Source organism: Saccostrea cucullata, unplaced genomic scaffold (assembly GCF_032062105.1).
Source record: "Saccostrea cucullata isolate Sc308-1 unplaced genomic scaffold, CSIRO_AGI_Scuc_v1 ctg4831, whole genome shotgun sequence".
NCBI lineage: Eukaryota > Metazoa > Mollusca > Bivalvia > Ostreida > Ostreidae > Saccostrea > Saccostrea cuccullata.
In genome coordinates this window covers 1-20976 of record NW_026930338.1, presented here as the reverse complement: position 1 = coordinate 20976, position 20976 = coordinate 1, and the positions used below count along the sequence as shown (strand labels likewise).

The 20976-nt window shown below is 35.2% G+C and overlaps 1 protein-coding gene across 1 annotated transcript in view; it reads right to left on the bottom strand.

Annotated features, from left to right (window-relative positions):
* Positions 1 to 20847, bottom strand: part of LOC134283783 (zinc transporter ZIP12-like) — a gene marked incomplete at its 5' end in the record, with an annotated part of 28045 nt that extends 7198 nt beyond the window's left edge. Inside the window, 5 exons of the mRNA XM_062766264.1 lie at positions 15867 to 15978; positions 19998 to 20170; positions 20264 to 20402; positions 20477 to 20551; positions 20725 to 20847. Of these exons, the coding sequence (XP_062622248.1) occupies positions 15867 to 15978; positions 19998 to 20170; positions 20264 to 20402; positions 20477 to 20551; positions 20725 to 20847 (622 nt within the window). The remainder of the gene's footprint in view (positions 1 to 15866; positions 15979 to 19997; positions 20171 to 20263; positions 20403 to 20476; positions 20552 to 20724) is intronic.
* Between the last annotated feature and the right edge of the window lie 129 nt (positions 20848 to 20976).

Sequence of the window (20976 nt, the reverse complement as noted above, 5' to 3'; positions counted from 1 at the left end):
CAAATATCTCGAGATTGGCTTTTTCGATTTTCAAACAAATTACATATTTCGCTTCTGCAAAAGGGTCTCTATTCAATTCTAAAACAAAAATATTAAAAAAGAAAAGTTGAAAAATTGCGATTTTTAAATTCGCTTCCGGTATCGACCGGAAGTACTGACGACGCACGGCAAGGCGATTCTGCAACGCTATAAGTCATGAACTATCATCTCCAATTAATCTTCAGTTCATATCTTAAGCAGTTTTTGCTACTAAATCAAGACAAAATTGCATTTTAAAATCAGGAAATTGTCCATATCTCACGACCGGAAGTGACGACGTCAACGAAAAAAATTTCCAATAAGGTTCAGATCAGTACCTATCAGATGTGAAAGTTTCATGAGAATCGGCCCAGTAGTTTACGAGAAATCGCGTGCACAAAATCGGTAAGAAAAATAATAATAATAACTAGAAACGATCTCGTTGCGAGCAACGAGAGGTCTTCCGTCCGATTCAGGAAAAAAAAATCTCGTAAAATCGAGCTGAAAAGTGATTCAAAATTTTGGTCGCAAAGAGGATTGAACCCATGTCGCCTTTTTCTGTTTTATCCCCAACGCGCAAACCATAAAGCTTTTGGGAGTACTGCTCTAAATATACTTGTGTGTATACTTTTGCAACAGTACACCTGTCTAAGAATCATAAAAGGCGGGTCACTATCAATAATATGCGCCAAACGCCACGAGTAAATATTCGTGCATTTTCATACATTTTATTTGCTAAAAACTCGACTCTGCAGAACCAGAGAAGGTTTTCTACAGGTCCATTCCCCATCACGGGGAAGACCTTACCTGCACATTGGCACCATGTGTATTACCCGCGCAGCCTATTTATGAGAAAATGAAATGAATATTTTTTAGTGTTTAAGAAAACGTTGAACCTACGCTTGCGAAAGTTCTAAGACATTCAAAGATATTTAATTTCTTCTTTATCAAATCAAGAAACTGATTATACGTTAAATCAGCAAATAGGGGCCTTTACTTATGCCATGAATATCACAGAAAAAGATTCAAAATTTTGGTCGCAAAGAGGATTGAACCCATGTCGCCTTTTTCTGTTTTATCCCCAACGCGCAAACCATTAAGCTTTTGGGAGTACTGCTCTAAATATACTTGTGTGTATACTTTTGCAACAGTACACCTGTCTAAGAATCATAAAAGGCGGGTCACTATTAATAATTTGCGCCAAACGCCAGGAGTAAATATTCGCGCATTTTCTTTGAACTTTTATGAAATAAAATAAATAAAACGTTCTTATCGCCTTTATTTTATTTCGACGTTTAAAAAGTCTTTGTACACATTACATATATCGTATCTAGCCCAGTTACACTTAAGTAGTGAAACGGAAATTAAGTGTTAAGATCGACACTGAATTGCAACGTACTACTACGTGAAAGTCCAAGTAGTTTTGTTTACATTTCATGCATTCGTATGTCAGAATGGTTTAATCAAACGCTCAGCTGCCTCCATAAACCCCAATTGCGAAATGGCGGAATTGACAAAGACAGCCGCCATCTGGGGCCCGCTTCAGATTTTCAAATATTAATATCTAGAATTCAGATAAGCCAATTTTCAAACAACTTAGATAGTTATAATCTAATTGTTAAGATGAATACTTTTGATCAATAATGTATAACAAAGAATTGATCATTAGAGAGTTATAGATAAAAAACTTTTGGCCCCTCTTAGCCCCTAATTTGAAGGGTCAGCCCTATTTTTTTTATATCAAATGAAAGGTCTTGCGATATTGAATATTTTGTCTTCAATATGTTTTAACAAATTATGAACAGGAGTGAAGATATGAGACAAAATGCGTAAAATTTTGTGAGATATTTCTGAGACATTTTTTTGGCCCTACCGAACTTCGGTGCCTTTTGCGCTAGAAAGATTTGGAGACCCAATTACAACTCACCAAACCTTCCTCTATTTTCCCTAAAAATCTCAAGTCCATATCTTAAGTCGTTTCGGAGGAGTTTCCCGGACAAGCCGACCCTCTAAAAATCAGAAAATCGTCCATATCTCACGACCGGAAGTGAGATAATCAAAAAGGAAAAAAACCTATCAAGATCAATTGAATATCTTTCAGATCTGAAAGTTTGGTAGAAATCGGACGAGCCATCTCTGAGAAATCGCTTGCACAAAATCGGTTGGAAGAATAATAATAATAATAGGGAAAAAGAAACCGAACGAAAACAAGAAGGTCTTCCGTTGGAGACGGAAGACCTTAATAATAAACAATAGAATCGCTATAAGGTCTTCCGTGAAGACGGAAGACCTTAACTAGATGAAACTCGTTGCGAGCAACGAGAGGTCTTCCGTCCGATTCCGGAAAGAAAACGTAAAATCGAGCTGAAAATGTAAAAAAGATTTGCACACAAGGGGATCGAACCCAAGTCGCCAGCATAAAATTCCAACGCACTAAATATTACACAATTGGGACATCTACTCTACGAAGCAGTGCCTCTCTCTTAAAAGTATGAAAGTTGGTCACTATTCAAAATTTAGCTCCAAACGCCAGGAGTTAATCTTCGCGCCTTTTCTTGGAATGTTCTATTAAATAGGTGTGATAGCTTCAATGAAATTAAAAAAAACGTTCTTATAGCCTTAGATTCGAGGTTTAGAAAATATTTTTAACACATTTTTCAAATTCCATATTGTATATATGCATGTAACACTAAAGCGATGAAACTGTTATGAATTTTTAACTTTTTTCAATTTCCTGTTTATCCCCAAAGTGAACTATCCCGATAAGTTAATCGAAAGAGGTCGAAAAACATGGCTCGCCCTACGACGGTCAAGGAATCAGATATCATTTATGCTCAATAACTTGAATCAGGCCTTTGAGACAAGAATTCTAAAATAAACTCCATGAAGAGATCTTTAAAAACTCGTTTTCTTATTTCTCTCTTATTTATTAGTTTAATATGACACAAGTGTGCATAGGAAAAACAGTGGTTAAGATCTGAACTTTCAATATTAATCGATATTCTTTTTTGAGAAAGTATTATTTATAAGTATGATTTAAGATCTGTTTTTCCGTGATGCATAAAAGATATAAGGTATCGAATTTCATTTGCACATTTAGTCTTTTCTTTTTCTACTTTGAGAACCAGTCAAAACCAATTATAGGAGACGTTAGTTTGACACAGAACTGCAACGTAACTACGACGTGACAATCTAAGTATTCCTTTACATTTCATTCATCCTTATGTTACTTTCGTTCAAGCAAACGCTCGGCTGCCTCCGTAAACCCCTATTGCGAAATGTCGGCGTTGACAGAGACAGCCGCCATTTTGGACCCGCTTCAGATTTCTGAATGCTAATATCTAGAGTATAGATTTATAAATATTCAAACAAATTAGATAGTAAGCATAATAGAGAGGGTTTCTATTAACATACCAAAAATAAATGAAAAATACTGAAAAACAAAAAAATTAGAAAATTCAATTTTTTTAAATTTGCATTTCGTAACAACCGGAAGTATTGACGACCCACGAAAAGGCGATTCTGCAAACCAGAAAATCATAATCTATCATCTCCAATAAGTCTCCAGTTCATATCCTTAGCCATTTTCGATAAAAAAAGGGGCGACAAAATCGCATTTTAAAATCAGGAAATTGTCCATAACTTGGCACCAGAAGCGAATTTTCCAAATTTCTCTTCGGATGTAACAACTTCATATAATGACACATATTTTGTGAAAGTTTCATGAAAAACCGCTGAATAGTTTTCGAGAAATCGCCTGCACAAAATTTTGTCAAAAAAAAAATAATAATAATAATAACTAGAAACGATCTCGTTGCTAGCAACGAGAGGTCTTCCGTCCGATTCAGGAAAAAAAATCTCGTATAATCGAGCTGAAAAGTGATTCAAAATTTTGGTCGCAAAGAGGATTGAACCCATGTCGCCTTTTTCTGTTTTATCCCCAACGCGCAAACCATAAAGCTTTTGGGAGTACTGCTCTAAATATACTTGTGTGTATACTTTTGCAACAGTACACCTGTCTAAGAATCATAAAAGGCGGGTCACTATCAATAATATGCGCCAAACGCCACGAGTAAATATTCGTGCATTTTCATACATTTTATTTGCTAAAAACTCGACTCTGCAGAACCAGAGAAGGTTTTCTACAGGTCCATTCCCCATCACGGGGAAGACCTTACCTGCACATTGGCACCATGTGTATTAACGCAGCCTATTTATGAGAAAATGAAATGAATATTTTTTAGTGTTTAAGAAAACGTTGAACCTACGCTTGCGAAAGTTCTAAGACATTCAAAGATATTTAATTTCTTCTTTATCAAATCAAGAAACTGATTATACGTTAAATCAGCAAATAGGGGCCTTTACTTATGCCATGAATATCACAGAAAAAGATTCAAAATTTTGGTCGCAAAGAGGATTGAACCCATGTCGCCTTTTTCTGTTTTATCCCCAACGCGCAAACCATTAAGCTTTTGGGAGTACTGCTCTAAATATACTTGTGTGTATACTTTTGCAACAGTACACCTGTCTAAGAATCATAAAAGGCGGGTCACTATTAATAATTTGCGCCAAACGCCAGGAGTAAATATTCGCGCATTTTCTTTGAACTTTTATTAAATTGAAAATAAAATAAATAAAACGTTCTTATCGCCTTTATTTTATTTCGACGTTTAAAAAGTCTTTGTACACATTACATATATCGTATCTAGCCCAGTTACACTTAAGTAGTGAAACGGAAATTAAGTGTTAAGATCGACACTGAATTGCAACGTACTACTACGTGAAAGTCCAAGTAGTTTTGTTTACATTTCATGCATTCGTATGTCAGAATGGTTTAATCAAACGCTCAGCTGCCTCCATAAACCCCAATTGCGAAATGGCGGAATTGACAAAGACAGCCGCCATCTGGGGCCCGCTTCAGATTTTCAAATATTAATATCTAGAATTCAGATAAGCCAATTTTCAAACAACTTAGATAGTTATAATCTAATTGTTAAGATGAATACTTTTGATCAATAATGTATAACAAAGAATTGATCATTAGAGAGTTATAGATAAAAAACTTTTGGCCCCTCTTAGCCCCTAATTTGAAGGGTCAGCCCTATTTTTTTTATATCAAATGAAAGGTCTTGCGATATTGAATATTTTGTCTTCAATATGTTTTAACAAATTATGAACAGGAGTGAAGATATGAGACAAAATGCGTCAAATTTTGTGAGATATTTCTGAGACATTTTTTCGGCCCTACCGAACTTCGGTGCCTTTTGCGCTAGAAAGATTTGGAGACCCAATTACAACTCACCAAACCTTCCTCTATTTTCCCTAAAAATCTCAAGTCCATATCTTAAGTCGTTTCGGAGGAGTTTCCCGGACAAGCCGACCCTCTGAAAATCAGAAAATCGTCCATATCTCACGACCGGAAGTGAGATAATCAAAAAGGAAAAAAACCTATCAAGATCAATTGAATATCTTTCAGATCTGAAAGTTTGGTAGAAATCGGACGAGCCATCTCTGAGAAATCGCTTGCACAAAATCGGTTGGAAGAATAATAATAATAATAATAAAAAAGAAACCGAACGAAAACAAGAAGGTCTTCCGTTGGAGACGGAAGACCTTAATAATAATAACTAGAGCAAAGCTCGTTGCAAAGCAACGAGTAGGTCTTCCGTCCTGTTTGACCGGAAGAACTTTCCGAAAAATAACGCTCAACAATGTATAAATCACCTTAATTTATGTTAATTTATGCTAAAATAAGCCATTTTTGCTACTTCCGGTTTGACCGGAAGCGACGACAGACGAAAAATTTATTTCTCCTCCCAGAGACCACTGAACGGCAAAAATACGCGTTTTCGACTATTTCCGGTTTGGCCGGAAGTGACGACGTCGGACGCATTTTAATGACAACACTAGATTAAGCTTGACATTTTGAACAACTTTGCTTCTTTGATGTATTACAAATTCTCAATACTTTTTGAGATATAAAGGAAAAACTTTACCTCTAGGCCCTAAATTTTAGGGGTCAGCCCTTTTTAAAGATACATTTGAAAGATCTTGAAATTCTACATTTCTTTTGTTCTATATGTTTTAACAAAATATTTCCAGGTAAAAAGATATCGGAAAAGATGTGTCAAATTTTTAAATTCGCGAAAATTTTCGGCCATAGCGAGCGCCGACGTGCGGCACTTCCGATAAAAATGAAATACCTTATACATATCTATTTGGTACCTGAAAGTTTCATTACTTGAGCCATTATTGTATGTACATTTCAAAAATCATAAAATCGACAATATCTCCAAACCGGAAGTGATGTCATCACATCGGAAAAAAATGCATGAGGTTCAAGTAATGATACATAAGTCCTGAAAGTTTCATGGAAATCCATTGAGCCGTTTTTGAGAAATCGCGTGCACAAAATCGGTGTGGCTAAAAAAGAATAATAACTAAAGTTGCGAGCAACGAGTTGCGAGCAACGAGTCTTCCGTCCGATTTAAAAATAATCCATAAAATCGAGCTGAAAATGGATTAAACATATTTTGGACACACTGGTAATTGAAACGGGTCAATGGAACAACTACTCTTACTTCACTTGTATGTACATATAATTCCAACAAATCTGTCTTGGAATTTGCAGCCCTTCAATTTCGGCAAAACGCAACGAGTGGTGCCGTCTTGGAACGTTCATATCAGTGAAATATTCTGGAGAGGGACGTTAAACAGTATACAATCAATCAATCAATCGTATATAGGCAAATAACACTAAAGCAGTGAAACAGCTATGAATGGTTAATTTTTCAATTTTCAATCACGAAAGTTGACTATTCCGATTACTTACACTTTCATGAAAAAGGTGGTATGTTTCACCGAAAAAAAATGCCTCGATCGCCCTACGAGGGTCAAGAAATAAGATTCCATTATGTTCAATAACTTGCATTGAGAAAATAAAATGTTTATATAGGTCAATTAAACGGTCTTTGAAAAATTGTTATCTTTAAAAATAAAATATTTTCTTATTGTAACAGTTGTCCTTTCTATTGATTTAATATGACACAAGTGTGCATTAGAAAACAGTGGTCACGTTTTTTACTTGCTACATTCTTGAAAAACTATTAATTATAACTATGATTTAAGCTATGTGTTACCGTGATGCAAAACAAAAGATATAGATATTGTACTTCATTTGCACATTAATTCTTTTCTATTTCTACTTTGAGAAACAACCAAAACCAATTAAAGAAGACTTGTAAGTAGACCTTGGATAATAAATGTAGTTTGACACCGAATTGCAACGAACCTACGACGTGACAATCCAAGTATCCCTACACATTTCATTGCTCCTTATGTTACTTTCGTTCAAGCAAACGCTCGGCTGCCTCTGTAAACCCCTATTGCGAAATGTCGGAATTGACAGAGACCGCCGCCATTAAGATCCCGCTTCAGACTTTTGAATGTTAATATCTCGAGTTCGAATTCATCAATTTACAAACAAATTATATATTCAGCCTAATGAGAAATGTTTCTATCAACCATACAAATATGATTTGAAAATATTGAAAAACAAAAAAAGTTTTAAAATTTGACTTTTTTTCTTTGCATGCCGTTACGACAGGAAGTAGAGACGACGTACAAAAGATCGCGTCTTGGATAGTACTTATCACGATCTATAATCCCTGAAAGTTTCACAGTGATATCTTTTACCGTTCTTTAGATTATCCGCGAACAAAATGTCAATTTAAAATCAGAAAATTGTCCGTAACTTGGCACCAGAAAGGAATTTCCAAAAAATCTCTAGGATATAATAACTGCAGATAGAAACACATTGTTCCTGCAAATTTCATAAAAATCCATCCAGTAGTCTTCAAGAAATCACGTGCACAAAATTTGATGGTCAGAAAAATAATAATTATAACGAGCTCAGGCAAGCTTCAACGCCTTTTGCGCTGGAAAGATATAGACTCAAAAAAGCAATTTAGCAATCCTTCCTCTACCTTCACTGAAAATCTCAAGTCAATATCTTCATTCGTTTTTTAGTGATTGCCCGGACAAGCTGACCCTCTTAAAATCAGTAAATCGTCCATATCTCACGACCGGAAGTGACGACGTACTTATAAAAAATTTCCAATAAGGTTCAGACCAATATCTATCAGATCTGAAAGTTTCGTGAAAATCGACCGAGCCGTTTACGAGAACTTGCGTGCACAAAAATCGGTAAGAAAAAAAAAATAATAATAATAATAATAATAATAGGGAAAAAGAAACCGAACGAAAACAATAAGGTCTTCCGTTGGAAACGGAAGACCTTAATAATAAGAATAACTAGATACGATCTCGTTGCGAGCAACGAGAGGTCTTCCGTCCGATTCAGGAAGAAAACCCTCGTAAAATCGAGCTGAAAAGTGATTCAAAAGTTTGGTCACAAGGAGGTTTTTTTCCCGCTTTTTTCGTACTGCTGTAAATATACATGGTTTGTGGGGATAATTGAATTTCATGATTGGAAACTGTTATTAAAGTAAGTGCGGTGAACCCAATTGTCTTCAGACTCCAAATGGTTGTATCTATAGGCCCAAACAGGCGAAATTTTTCGAAGGTCATAAGTTTAGACCCAGAAGGTTTGTAACAACTTTTTGGTGGAGGGGGCTATTTTGGAATTTTATTATGGAAGTACTGTAGTGAAGAAATATGTTAGGAATACACAGCTAGTGTGTAATATTTTGAGTTTAAATATACACCAAAATAAATCGAGAAACAGCACACGTGCGCAATGAATATACACTTTCTTTTTCAATGGGTGGCACTGTAACTCTCCGGTCTGTCAATATATTTTACTGGAGAGCTACAGTTCTCTCTAGTCCTGGTCTCTCAAGTATGTGTCCAAAATATATATAGATTTAATAAATAATTATTTTGGTATGGCTGTGGGCCCCTATCCTGACCACAAACTGGTCCTTTTTTCTCAAGAATCCTGAATCCGCCACTGGTGTAGAATTATCGAATGGAGCTGGCTTTTACTTCATTTATTCTATATGAACTTAACTCTTTCCCATGCGATTTCATATTAAGGCATGTTGATATAATCTTTCTCTGCACTTCTATTTACTTCTGCACTCGTCAATCTCCATTGGCGTCGGAAAAAAGATATTATTTAGGTATTGAAATTGGGATTTACTTTTTTTTTATTGCTTTAGCCCCCTCACTTTCGATTTGCCCCCCTTTCAATTTGCTTCCTACGCCCATGTGCAGGCCATTCACAATTTCCCGCATAACGTCACGAGTAAATCGTGGCGCCTTTTTTTCTTTCGCTATTGGGAGTACTGCTCTAAATGTACTTGTCTATACTTTTGCAACAGTACACCTGTCTAAAAATAATAGAAGGCACCAAACGCCACGACTAAATCTTCGTGCCTTTTCTTTGGACTGATCTATTAAATAGGTGTGATAGCTTCAATGAAATTAAGAAAAAAGAATGTTCTTCTAGCCTTAATTCGAGGTTTAGGAAATATATTTAACTCATTGTAAACATTATATAGGTAAGTAACACAAAAGCAGTGAAGTGACTATAATTTTAAACTTTTTTTTATTTCTCGTTTATCCCCAAAGTGAACTATGCTGATTAGTTACACTTTCACGAAAAGGTTGAAATGGTTCGCCGAAAAACATGATTCACCCTACATCAAGGTAGCAGGTACCATTTATGTTCAACAACTTGAATCAGATTATTGAGAAAAAAATGTTAATATAAACTCCATTAATCGATCTTATTTAAAAAAGGTTTTCTTATTTCTTTCTTTTGTATTAGTTTAATATGACACAAGTGTGCATGGGAAACACAGTGGTTACGTTTCTTAAAAAACTAATAAATTTTGAATACTGCTCTAAATATAGTTGTGTATACAGTACACCTGCAACAGTACACCTGTCTAAGAATCATAAAAGGCGGGTCACTATTCATAATCTGGCGCCAACCAGCACGAGTAAGTATTCGTGCCTTTCCTTTGGACTGATCTATCAAATAGGTGTGATAGCTTCAATGAAATTAAATATCAAATAAAACAACTTCTTATCGCCTTTATTTTATTTCGACTTTAAGAAAGTATATTTAACACATTGTACACACGTATCTAGCCCAATTACACTAAAGCAGTGAAACGGAAATTAAGCTTTAAGATTGAAACTGAATTGCAGCGTACTACTACGTGAAAGTCCAAGTAGTTTTTTTACTTTTCATGTATCATTTAGTCAAACGCTCAGCTGCCTCCATAAACCCCTACTCGCGAAATGGCGGAGTTCACAGAGACAGCCGCCATCTTTGGCCCGCTTCAGATTTTCAAATATTAATATCTAAAGTTCAGATTAACCAATATTAAAACAACTTATATAGTAAGCATCAATAGAAGTGCCTCTATTAATATTCCAAAAATAAATGAAAAATATTGAAAAACAAAGAAAGTTGAAAATTTGGACTTTTTGAATTGGCTTCCGGTAGCGACAGGAAGTACTGACGACGAACATAAAGTTGCGTCCTGGAAAGTATTGATCATCATCTATAAACTCTGAAAGTTTCACATTGATATCTTTTACCGTTTTTTAGTTTAATCGTGGACAAAATGTCGTTTTAAAATCAGGAAAATGGTCCAAAACTTGGCACCAGAGAGGAATTTCCAAAAACTGTCTTGGAACTTTCAAGAATATCTTACAACACATCTTTCCTGAAAATTTCATGTAATTCTATCCAGTAGTTTTCGAGAAATCGTGTCAGAAAAATAATAATAATAATAATAATAAGAAACAGAGCAATAACTATAAGGTCTTCCGTGAAGACGGAAGACCTTAATAAGAAACAGTGGAATCACTATAAGGTCTTCCGTGAAGACGGAAGACCTTAATAATAAGAAACCGAGTAAAAACAATATGTTCCCAAACTCCGTTTGGGGAACATAATAATAAGAAACAGAGTAAAACAATATGTTCCCCAACTTCGTTTGGGGAACATAATAAGACAGCAAAATTCAAATTCTCATTTCTCTACTAGGATTTTTACATCGGGCTCGGAGTTGGTTTAATTCAGAAAGACAGGACTGGGTACAGGCAACTACATGTAAGGGTACCACACCGGTAATTGACCATTCAAAATGAACTTAGTCAATTGTAGTGCCATACATATAAGGCCGATTTTCCTTTCTTTTGAGAGTTTTTTTTTTTATTCCCTTCCAGGTCATTTTGACAACTCTGGTACATGTGCCTAGGAAATTTTATCTACTCTGTAAATAAATAAAGTGTTTAGACAGGAACTATTTTCTCAGGGTATAGGAGGCTACTTCCTGGGGTGCTTTTGAGATGTTTATAAAGACATTGAAAACACGTGGATTTGAGGGTAGCCTTATTTGCAGATGCAAAAAAATCAGAAAATGTCGTGTACGTACCCTGGTTTTTTGGTGCCAGCTAATGTGACAGGTATTGTTTAACACCCCTTCATTAATATTTTTTTCATGAATTCAAATACCTGATGTTTTACGGGAAAGAAACGTGTATTGCTTTTTAATATACCAAAACTCGCTATTTCGGGGGATTGCGTAATTCTAAAAAAAATTCAGATAAATTTCAAAGGTAAAATAAAAGAAGAATGCTTGGTATTAAAATATAAATTCATATCAGTAGAATTGAATGCTATTAATGTCATCTGGAGAAATAGGCTTTATAAGGTTTATATCATATCTTTGTTCGTCTGCACTTAAATTTCAAACACGACAGAATTTGTAATTTATGCCGTAAAAATTCATAAATTCTATATACTTTAGAGACTTACCGTAAAACTTTCAGGAAACTTTCTATGAAGTCTTTTCTGCACCTTAAGTGAAATTTTATGTCGATTCGAGGTGTCGATTGATTTTCAGAGAAATTTTTTATCTTGCTATTGATTTTTTTTTTTTAAGGAGAAGGGGGGGGGGGTTTGACTTATTTATTCTAAGCATTTGTTAAAGTCAGATTTGTAAATACATCTACGAACTTGGGCTGAATTGTGACCTTTGGGTCAGGGTCAAAGGTCAAGGTCATCAAAACATTTAATAAAGAAATATAAAACTAACGGCCATATCAAGTATACTAGTCACTTGAGCATTGCACGCGCGCGCAGATGCAATGCATGAAAGCCATATCATCGTGACTACACTTTTAATATGTTTCTATTCTTTGAATTTCAAAACGTTTCATAAAAAATTTACGACTATATCAAGTAAATCGGTCATTTAACGCATTGCGCGCGCACACGTGCATGCATCTCCTTGCATTCAAGTTTGATAGTAGCATAATGTAGGAATCCGTCATATCTATTCATATTCTAAATTTCATCCTGTTTTGTTGAGAATCAAAAAAGTTATAGGCATTTAAAGTTTAAGCCAATCAGATCGCATCACACGTGCATGGGCTTGGTTTCTTGAAAATTTTTATATATCATAGTTTAGAACGTCTTAAAGCACGATTATATTTTAAAATTTAAAGTATTTTGTCAAAAAACAAGTAAGATATTGAGATTTTTGTTTCAGCTAATCAGAGCAAAGCGCACGTGCACGCGCGTGCATGCATGTGCATGATGACTATAAGTTCTTGTAGGAGTCTATTATGTCTGTCTGTGTTCTAAATCTCATCCTGGTTGGTTGAAAAACAAGGGAGTTATAGCTTTTTAAAGTTTCAGCCAATCAGATTGCATCGCACGTGCATACACGTGTTTTCATGATAATTGCTATATATCATGTTGTAGGATATCGTAATGCATGGCTATGTTCAAAATTTCAAAGGATTTCGTCAAAAAACAAGAAAGATATTGAGACTTTAGTTTTAGCCAATCAGAGCGAAGCGCACGTGCATGCGCGTGAGATCTTGCTATTTTGACCATGTCATCTTGTCTATACTACTAATATATCCTTACTTTATGAGTTTCAAAGCATTTCATCAAGAAATAGAAAAGTTAAGGCAATATACATTATATTGGCCATTTAACGTGTTGCACGTGCTCGCTCTTGCAAGCACGTGCGCGCAAAATGACCTTGATTCCGCAAATCTACATAACATGTCTACTAACCCTAAAAAGGTTTTACCTACTTCGGGTGAACAACTTACAAGATCACTCGCGGACAAAAAAGTACCCAGGAAGAAGAAGAAAAATAATAATAATAAAAAACAGAGTAAAAACAATATGTTCCCCAACTTCGTTTGGGGAACATAATAAACCGCCTGAAGTAATGGGAAACAAGGTGACGAAATTTCGTTCATAAAACAAAGAAATCTGCGAAACCAGTGGCAAGCAAGATGGCAAATTCCCCTTAATACGAAAGCCGTGAAGGGACACGTCGATTTTTCAAAAAAGTAAAAATGAATTTGAGATCTCGAATTACACAATCCGTTCCCACTGATTACCTATTCGTTCCCTCGATTTATAATTCGAGATCTCGAAATACCCAATCCGTTCCCATGGATTATCAATTCGTTCTCACACATTATCAATTTGTTCCCTCAAATAAAATAATCCATTATCTCGGATTATTATTACCGGCCGCCAGGAGGCGGTCGGTTATATGATATGAAAGTTTTAAGTCGCTGTGCGTTTCTGCGGAGTTAACAATTTAAATAAAAATATTGATCATTCATCATGTTCATATCGCTGGCGAGTCAATATTAAACAAAGATTGTCTAAATGTTTAGAAAAAGCACAATAATCGTAAAATTAAATTTTATAAATAATGGGGTAAATATTTCATCCAATCCTGATTGACAAACTCTGATATAACAGAAGTGCGGAGAAAATTGGCACGAGTGTAAGGCATAGTTTAAAACAAAGACCGCGTTGTTAATCAACAATTTTACTTTCTCTTTTTAAAACATGATCTGCTGTATTTATTTGAAATGAAGTGTATATTTGAACATTTCCTATAGATGTTTTTCAAAAATATAATGAAATATTGATTTCTTAAAAGTAAAGAATATTAAGACATGTTCGTCCAGGAGACTACGATACAACGCTTTCCCGCCACATCTCAACACCAAAACAAAGAGATTGAAAGAGAAGTAATGTAGTGGTGGATCTAGAAGGAGTTCGGGGGAGGGGGAGGGGTGGTTTAACATCCTCTAAGAGAGAGAGAGAGAGCGCGAGGAGCCCCACATATTATATATTTGTTGCGTTTTTATTAAGGTAGAACTATAGCTAAGTTTAAACTTTAGTTTTGTATGTTTTATGTAAAAACTACTTAAACAGCAAACTCACAAGAGTTCGTTAAGTTATACCAAACTGAGTGCAGAGACGCAGAGGACTATGCACATATTATATTGCCTATACATGTAATATTGTACATGCATTATTCATGAAGAAAATCGGCATTGTCGCATGCATTTTTTTTTCGTGTCACGAGGATATTTTAGTTGAAAATATAAGAAATTTAAAAAAAAAACTGCAAATTTCATTTTCTAAATAATTTCAACGGTTACATAAATTGGTTTGCGGCCGATTTTTGACGCTTGCGTCAATATGTTTCTTGTTCATTCTCTCATTTTAAACAATTCGTTCCCTCGGAATGTAAACCCTTCTCATGATTTCATTAATATCAGCTATCTGTACATATCGGATATGGCAATACGTGTTTAATAAATAGAATATTGTAGTTGTTTACATCCTACCTTTTATTACATATTACGGTCCAAAATGAGAAAATTATATGAACATGACTCAAATCCATATTCTAATACTGATATTTATACAAAAAAGTCCTGGGTTTTGTTTTACGTGTATATTAGAATAATTGAAATATAGTAAAAGTAAATATGGCTCCTGTGTAATTATTTTTTATCTAAATAAATATACGTTGAATTAGTTATAAATTAAAGAGGTTCAGAACGACCGCGGTTGCTGAAACAAAATACATGAATCGCATTAAGTGATTCAAATAGTTGGATTTGAAGGTATCCAACATTACATGTATACATATATACATGTAAAAAAAATTCGCGAGCACTGATTGCCAAAATCATAAGATTGATGTTTCAAAACGTGATCTCGAATTATTAATACGTGGGATCGGATTGTGTAATTTGAGATCTCGAATTTTAAATTGAGGGAACGAATTAGTAATCCGTGGGATCGGATTGTGTAATTTGAGATCTCGAATTATAAATCGAGGGAACGAATTAGTAATCCGTGGGATCGGATTGTGTATTTCGAGATCTCGAATTATAAATCGAGGGAACGAATTAGTAATCCGTGGGATCGGATTGTGTAATTCGAGATCTCAAATTAATATTTACTTTTTTGAAAAATCGCCGTGTCCCTTCATGGCTTTCGTACCTTAATAAAACACAGAATTTCGTGCAGCCAGCGGCAAGTAATATGACGAAATCCCCTATTTATAGCAAAGACCTCCGTGCAACTTTACCCAAACTCTTACGATCAAGGAATTTACGAAATGTGGGCTTTAAATAAGGTTGTTGAAATCCCTGTAACCTCAACTTATCAGTGGGTAGCATGCATCATTTTAAAAATGATCGTTCTCAGAGTATGATCTTGAGTAGTGAGTAAGTTTAGAGACATTAACACCATAAGCAGGCGAGAGTTGAATACAACTACACTGTACATAAATAAGAAAAACTGACGAAGGAAAAGTTGAATCATCTAACGTGATTGTGACGTAAACCATTTGTTTGTTTTGTCCATTTTATAGCTTAATGTGGAGCTAACTCACCAAACAATCCGTTAAGTTACAACAAGAGAGTTAGTAAACTAGTTCGTATAGTATCTCGTGTCACTATCACAAGTCACAATAAGAAAGTAAATTAGTGGTATCAAGTGACACAACAAGGGGAATACTGACCTAACTCGTGTGGAATCTCGTGACAAAGCACCGCTATAGCCGTGGACAATCCTTCTGTTAAACTCTGGGTGAAGGTGGCGCCAATGGCCAATGGCCAATGACTTTCAGGAAACTTTCTATGAAGTCTTTTCTGCACCTTAAGTGAAATTTTATGTCGATTCGAGGTGTCGATTGATTTTCAGAGAAATTTTTTATCTTGCTATTGATTTTTTTTTTTTAAGGAGAAGGGGGGGGGGGTTGACTTATTTATTCTAAGCATTTGTTAAAGTCAGATTTGTAAATACATCTACGAACTTGGGCTGAATTGTGACCTTTGGGTCAGGGTCAAAGGTCAAGGTCATCAAAACATTTAATAAAGAAATATAAAACTAACGGCCATATCAAGTATACTAGTCACTTGAGCATTGCACGCGCGCGCAGATGCAATGCATGAAAGCCATATCATCGTGACTACACTTTTAATATGTTTCTATTCTTTGAATTTCAAAACGTTTCATAAAAAATTTACGACTATATCAAGTAAATCGGTCATTTAACGCATTGCGCGCGCACACGTGCATGCATCTCCTTGCATTCAAGTTTGATAGTAGCATAATGTAGGAATCCGTCATATCTATTCATATTCTAAATTTCATCCTGTTTTGTTGAGAATCAAAAAAGTTATAGGCATTTAAAGTTTAAGCCAATCAGATCGCAGCACACATGCATGAGCGTGGTTTCTTGAAAATTTTTATATATCATATTTTAGGACGTCTTAAGGCATGCTTATGTTTAAAAATTGAAAGTATTTTGTCAAAAAACAAGTAAGATATTGAGATTTTTGTTTCAGCTAATCAGAGCAAAGCGCACGTGCACGCGCGTGCATGCATGTGCATGATGACTATAAGTTCTTGTAGGAGTCTATTATGTCTGTCTGTGTTCTAAATCTCATCCTGGTTGGTTGAAAAACAAGGGAGTTATAGCTTTTTAAAGTTTCAGCCAATCAGATTGCATCGCACGTGCATACACGTGTTTTCATGATAATTGCTATATATCATGTTGTAGGATATCGTAATGCATGGCTATGTTCAAAATTTCAAAGGATTTCGTCAAAAAACAAGAAAGATATTGAGACTTTAGTTTTAGCCAATCAGAGCGAAGCGCACGTGCATGCGCGTGAGATCTTGCTATTTTGACCATGTCATCTTGTCTATACTACTAATATATCCTTACTTTATGAGTTTCAAAGCATTTCATCAAGAAATAGAAAAGTTAAGGCAATATACATTATATTGGCCATTTAACGTGTTGCACGTGCTCGCTCTTGCAAGCACGTGCGCGCAAAATGACCTTGATTCCGCAAATCTACATAACATGTCTACTAACCCTAAAAAGGTTTTACCTACTTCGGGTGAACAACTTACAAGATCACTCGCGGACAAAAAAGTACCCAGGAAGAAGAAGAAAAATAATAATAATAATAAGAAACAGAGTAAAAACAATATGTTCCCCAACTTCGTTTGGGGAACATAATAAACCGCCTGAAGTAATGGGAAACAAGGTGACGAAATTTCGTTCATAAAACAAAGAAATCTGCGAAACCAGTGGCAAGCAAGATGGCAAATTCCCCTTAATACGAAAGCCGTGAAGGGACACGTCGATTTTTCAAAAAAGTAAAAATGAATTTGAGATCTCGAATTACACAATCCGTTCCCACTGATTACCTATTCGTTCCCTCGATTTATAATTCGAGATCTCGAAATACCCAATCCGTTCCCATGGATTATCAATTCGTTCTCACACATTATCAATTTGTTCCCTCAAATAAAATAATCCATTATCTCGGATTATTATTACCGGCCGCCAGGAGGCGGTCGGTTATATGATATGAAAGTTTTAAGTCGCTGTGCGTTTCTGCGGAGTTAACAATTTAAATAAAAATATTGATCATTCATCATGTTCATATCGCTGGCGAGTCAATATTAAACAAAGATTGTCTAAATGTTTAGAAAAAGCACAATAATCGTAAAATTAAATTTTATAAATAATGGGGTAAATATTTCATCCAATCCTGATTGACAAACTCTGATATAACAGAAGTGCGGAGAAAATTGGCACGAGTGTAAGGCATAGTTTAAAACAAAGACCGCGTTGTTAATCAACAATTTTACTTTCTCTTTTTAAAACATGATCTGCTGTATTTATTTGAAATGAAGTGTATATTTGAACATTTCCTATAGATGTTTTTCAAAAATATAATGAAATATTGATTTCTTAAAAGTAAAGAATATTAAGACATGTTCGTCCAGGAGACTACGATACAACGCTTTCCCGCCACATCTCAACACCAAAACAAAGAGATTGAAAGAGAAGTAATGTAGTGGTGGATCTAGAAGGAGTTCGGGGGAGGGGGAGGGGTGGTTTAACATCCTCTAAGAGAGAGAGAGAGAGAGAGCGCGAGGAGCCCCACATATTATATATTTGTTGCGTTTTTATTAAGGTAGAACTATAGCTAAGTTTAAACTTTAGTTTTGTATGTTTTATGTAAAAACTACTTAAACAGCAAACTCACAAGAGTTCGTTAAGTTATACCAAACTGAGTGCAGAGACGCAGAGGACTATGCACATATTATATTGCCTATACATGTAATATTGTACATGCATTATTCATGAAGAAAATCGGCATTGTCGCATGCATTTTTTTTTTTCGTGTCACGAGGATATTTTAGCTGAAAATATAAGAAATTTAAAAAAAAAACTGCAAATTTCATTTTCTAAAATAATTTCAACGGTTACATAAATTGGTTTGCGGCCGATTTTTGACGCTTGCGTCAATATGTTTCTTGTTCATTCTCTCATTTTAAACAATTCGTTCCCTCGGAATGTAAACCCTTCTCATGATTTCATTAATATCAGCTATCTGTACATATCGGATATGGCAATACGTGTTTAATAAATAGAATATTGTAGTTGTTTACATCCTACCTTTTATTACATATTACGGTCCAAAATGAGAAAATTATATGAACATGACTCAAATCCATATTCTAATACTGATATTTATACAAAAAAGTCCTGGGTTTTGTTTTACGTGTATATTAGAATAATTGAAATATAGTAAAAGTAAATATGGCTCCTGTGTAATTATTTTTTATCTAAATAAATATACGTTGAATTAGTTATAAATTAAAGAGGTTCAGAACGACCGCGGTTGCTGAAACAAAATACATGAATCGCATTAAGTGATTCAAATAGTTGGATTTGAAGGTATCCAACATTACATGTATACATATATACATGTAAAAAAAATTCGCGAGCACTGATTGCCAAAATCATAAGATTGATGTTTCAAAACGTGATCTCGAATTATTAATACGTGGGATCGGATTGTGTAATTTGAGATCTCGAATTTTAAATTGAGGGAACGAATTAGTAATCCGTGGGATCGGATTGTGTAATTTGAGATCTCGAATTATAAATCGAGGGAACGAATTAGTAATCCGTGGGATCGGATTGTGTATTTCGAGATCTCGAATTATAAATCGAGGGAACGAATTAGTAATCCGTGGGATCGGATTGTGTAATTCGAGATCTCAAATTAATATTTACTTTTTTGAAAAATCGCCGTGTCCCTTCATGGCTTTCGTACCTTAATAAAACACAGAATTTCGTGCAGCCAGCGGCAAGTAATATGACGAAATCCCCTATTTATAGCAAAGACCTCCGTGCAACTTTACCCAAACTCTTACGATCAAGGAATTTACGAAATGTGGGCTTTAAATAAGGTTGTTGAAATCCCTGTAACCTCAACTTATCAGTGGGTAGCATGCATCATTTTAAAAATGATCGTTCTCAGAGTATGATCTTGAGTAGTGAGTAAGTTTAGAGACATTAACACCATAAGCAGGCGAGAGTTGAATACAACTACACTGTACATAAATAAGAAAAACTGACGAAGGAAAAGTTGAATCATCTAACGTGATTGTGACGTAAACCATTTGTTTGTTTTGTCCATTTTATAGCTTAATGTGGAGCTAACTCACCAAACAATCCGTTAAGTTACAACAAGAGAGTTAGTAAACTAGTTCGTATAGTATCTCGTGTCACTATCACAAGTCACAATAAGAAAGTAAATTAGTGGTATCAAGTGACACAACAAGGGGAATACTGACCTAACTCGTGTGGAATCTCGTGACAAAGCACCGCTATAGCCGTGGACAATCCTTCTGTTAAACTCTGGGTGAAGGTGGCGCCAATGGCGAGACCGTCAGCAAAGTTGTGAACACAGTCACCAATTATCACCATCCACACGGCGGGGATGATGTCTGTTGAAAATTAGCTCAGATAATCAATTACAGTGTCAAAAGATAATAAATTACAAGTCTAAGTCTTCAACAGATTAGTATAAGGTATTCGACCTTTATCGTACGTGGAGACGTTGGACTCTGATGGACATTCTTCTATCGTCAGGTCCTTCTGACTCTCGTTAGACTCCTGTCTCTCCATCGGATTATCCTCCCTCGGGGTGTTGTTAAGCACGGCGTCATTTTTTCTTGCCTATTGTGATGAAAAGCAATACTGAAAATTGCTTTCAGGAACCCCTCCCTCTCTCTTTCTCTCTCTCAGCTTACCTTATTTTCAAGTTCCATTATTTCATTCTTAGAGACATGAATCTCTTGCGATTTCTGACTTTCTTTCATAAATATCTGGAAAACACGAAATATTTCTTGATATTATGATATACAGATTCATAGTTGTCTGAGTAAAGTGACACTGTAATACTCCACCGAAATACCGAAATATGGCTGAAATTCTGCAGACCCCTCAAGCAATAACAGAAGGATATGGAGATAACGAACAGCAACAATGAACTCAGTACCTGAGAATGATCATGATTCCCGTGGAACAGACTGACAATCATTTGTATCAAGAAGAACCCGTACATTGTAGCTATGAGTATAATGAGTTTCCCAAGGTTGTCATGGTCGTGTTTCCCCAATACCTATTAAACAGAATTAATCACACGAACCTACTCAACATAAACATGCCATAATTTCTAAGACTATTCAATACGTTTGAGAGTTATGTTTTTATCTCGTGACGATTTTAACAATGATAATGCATAAAATGT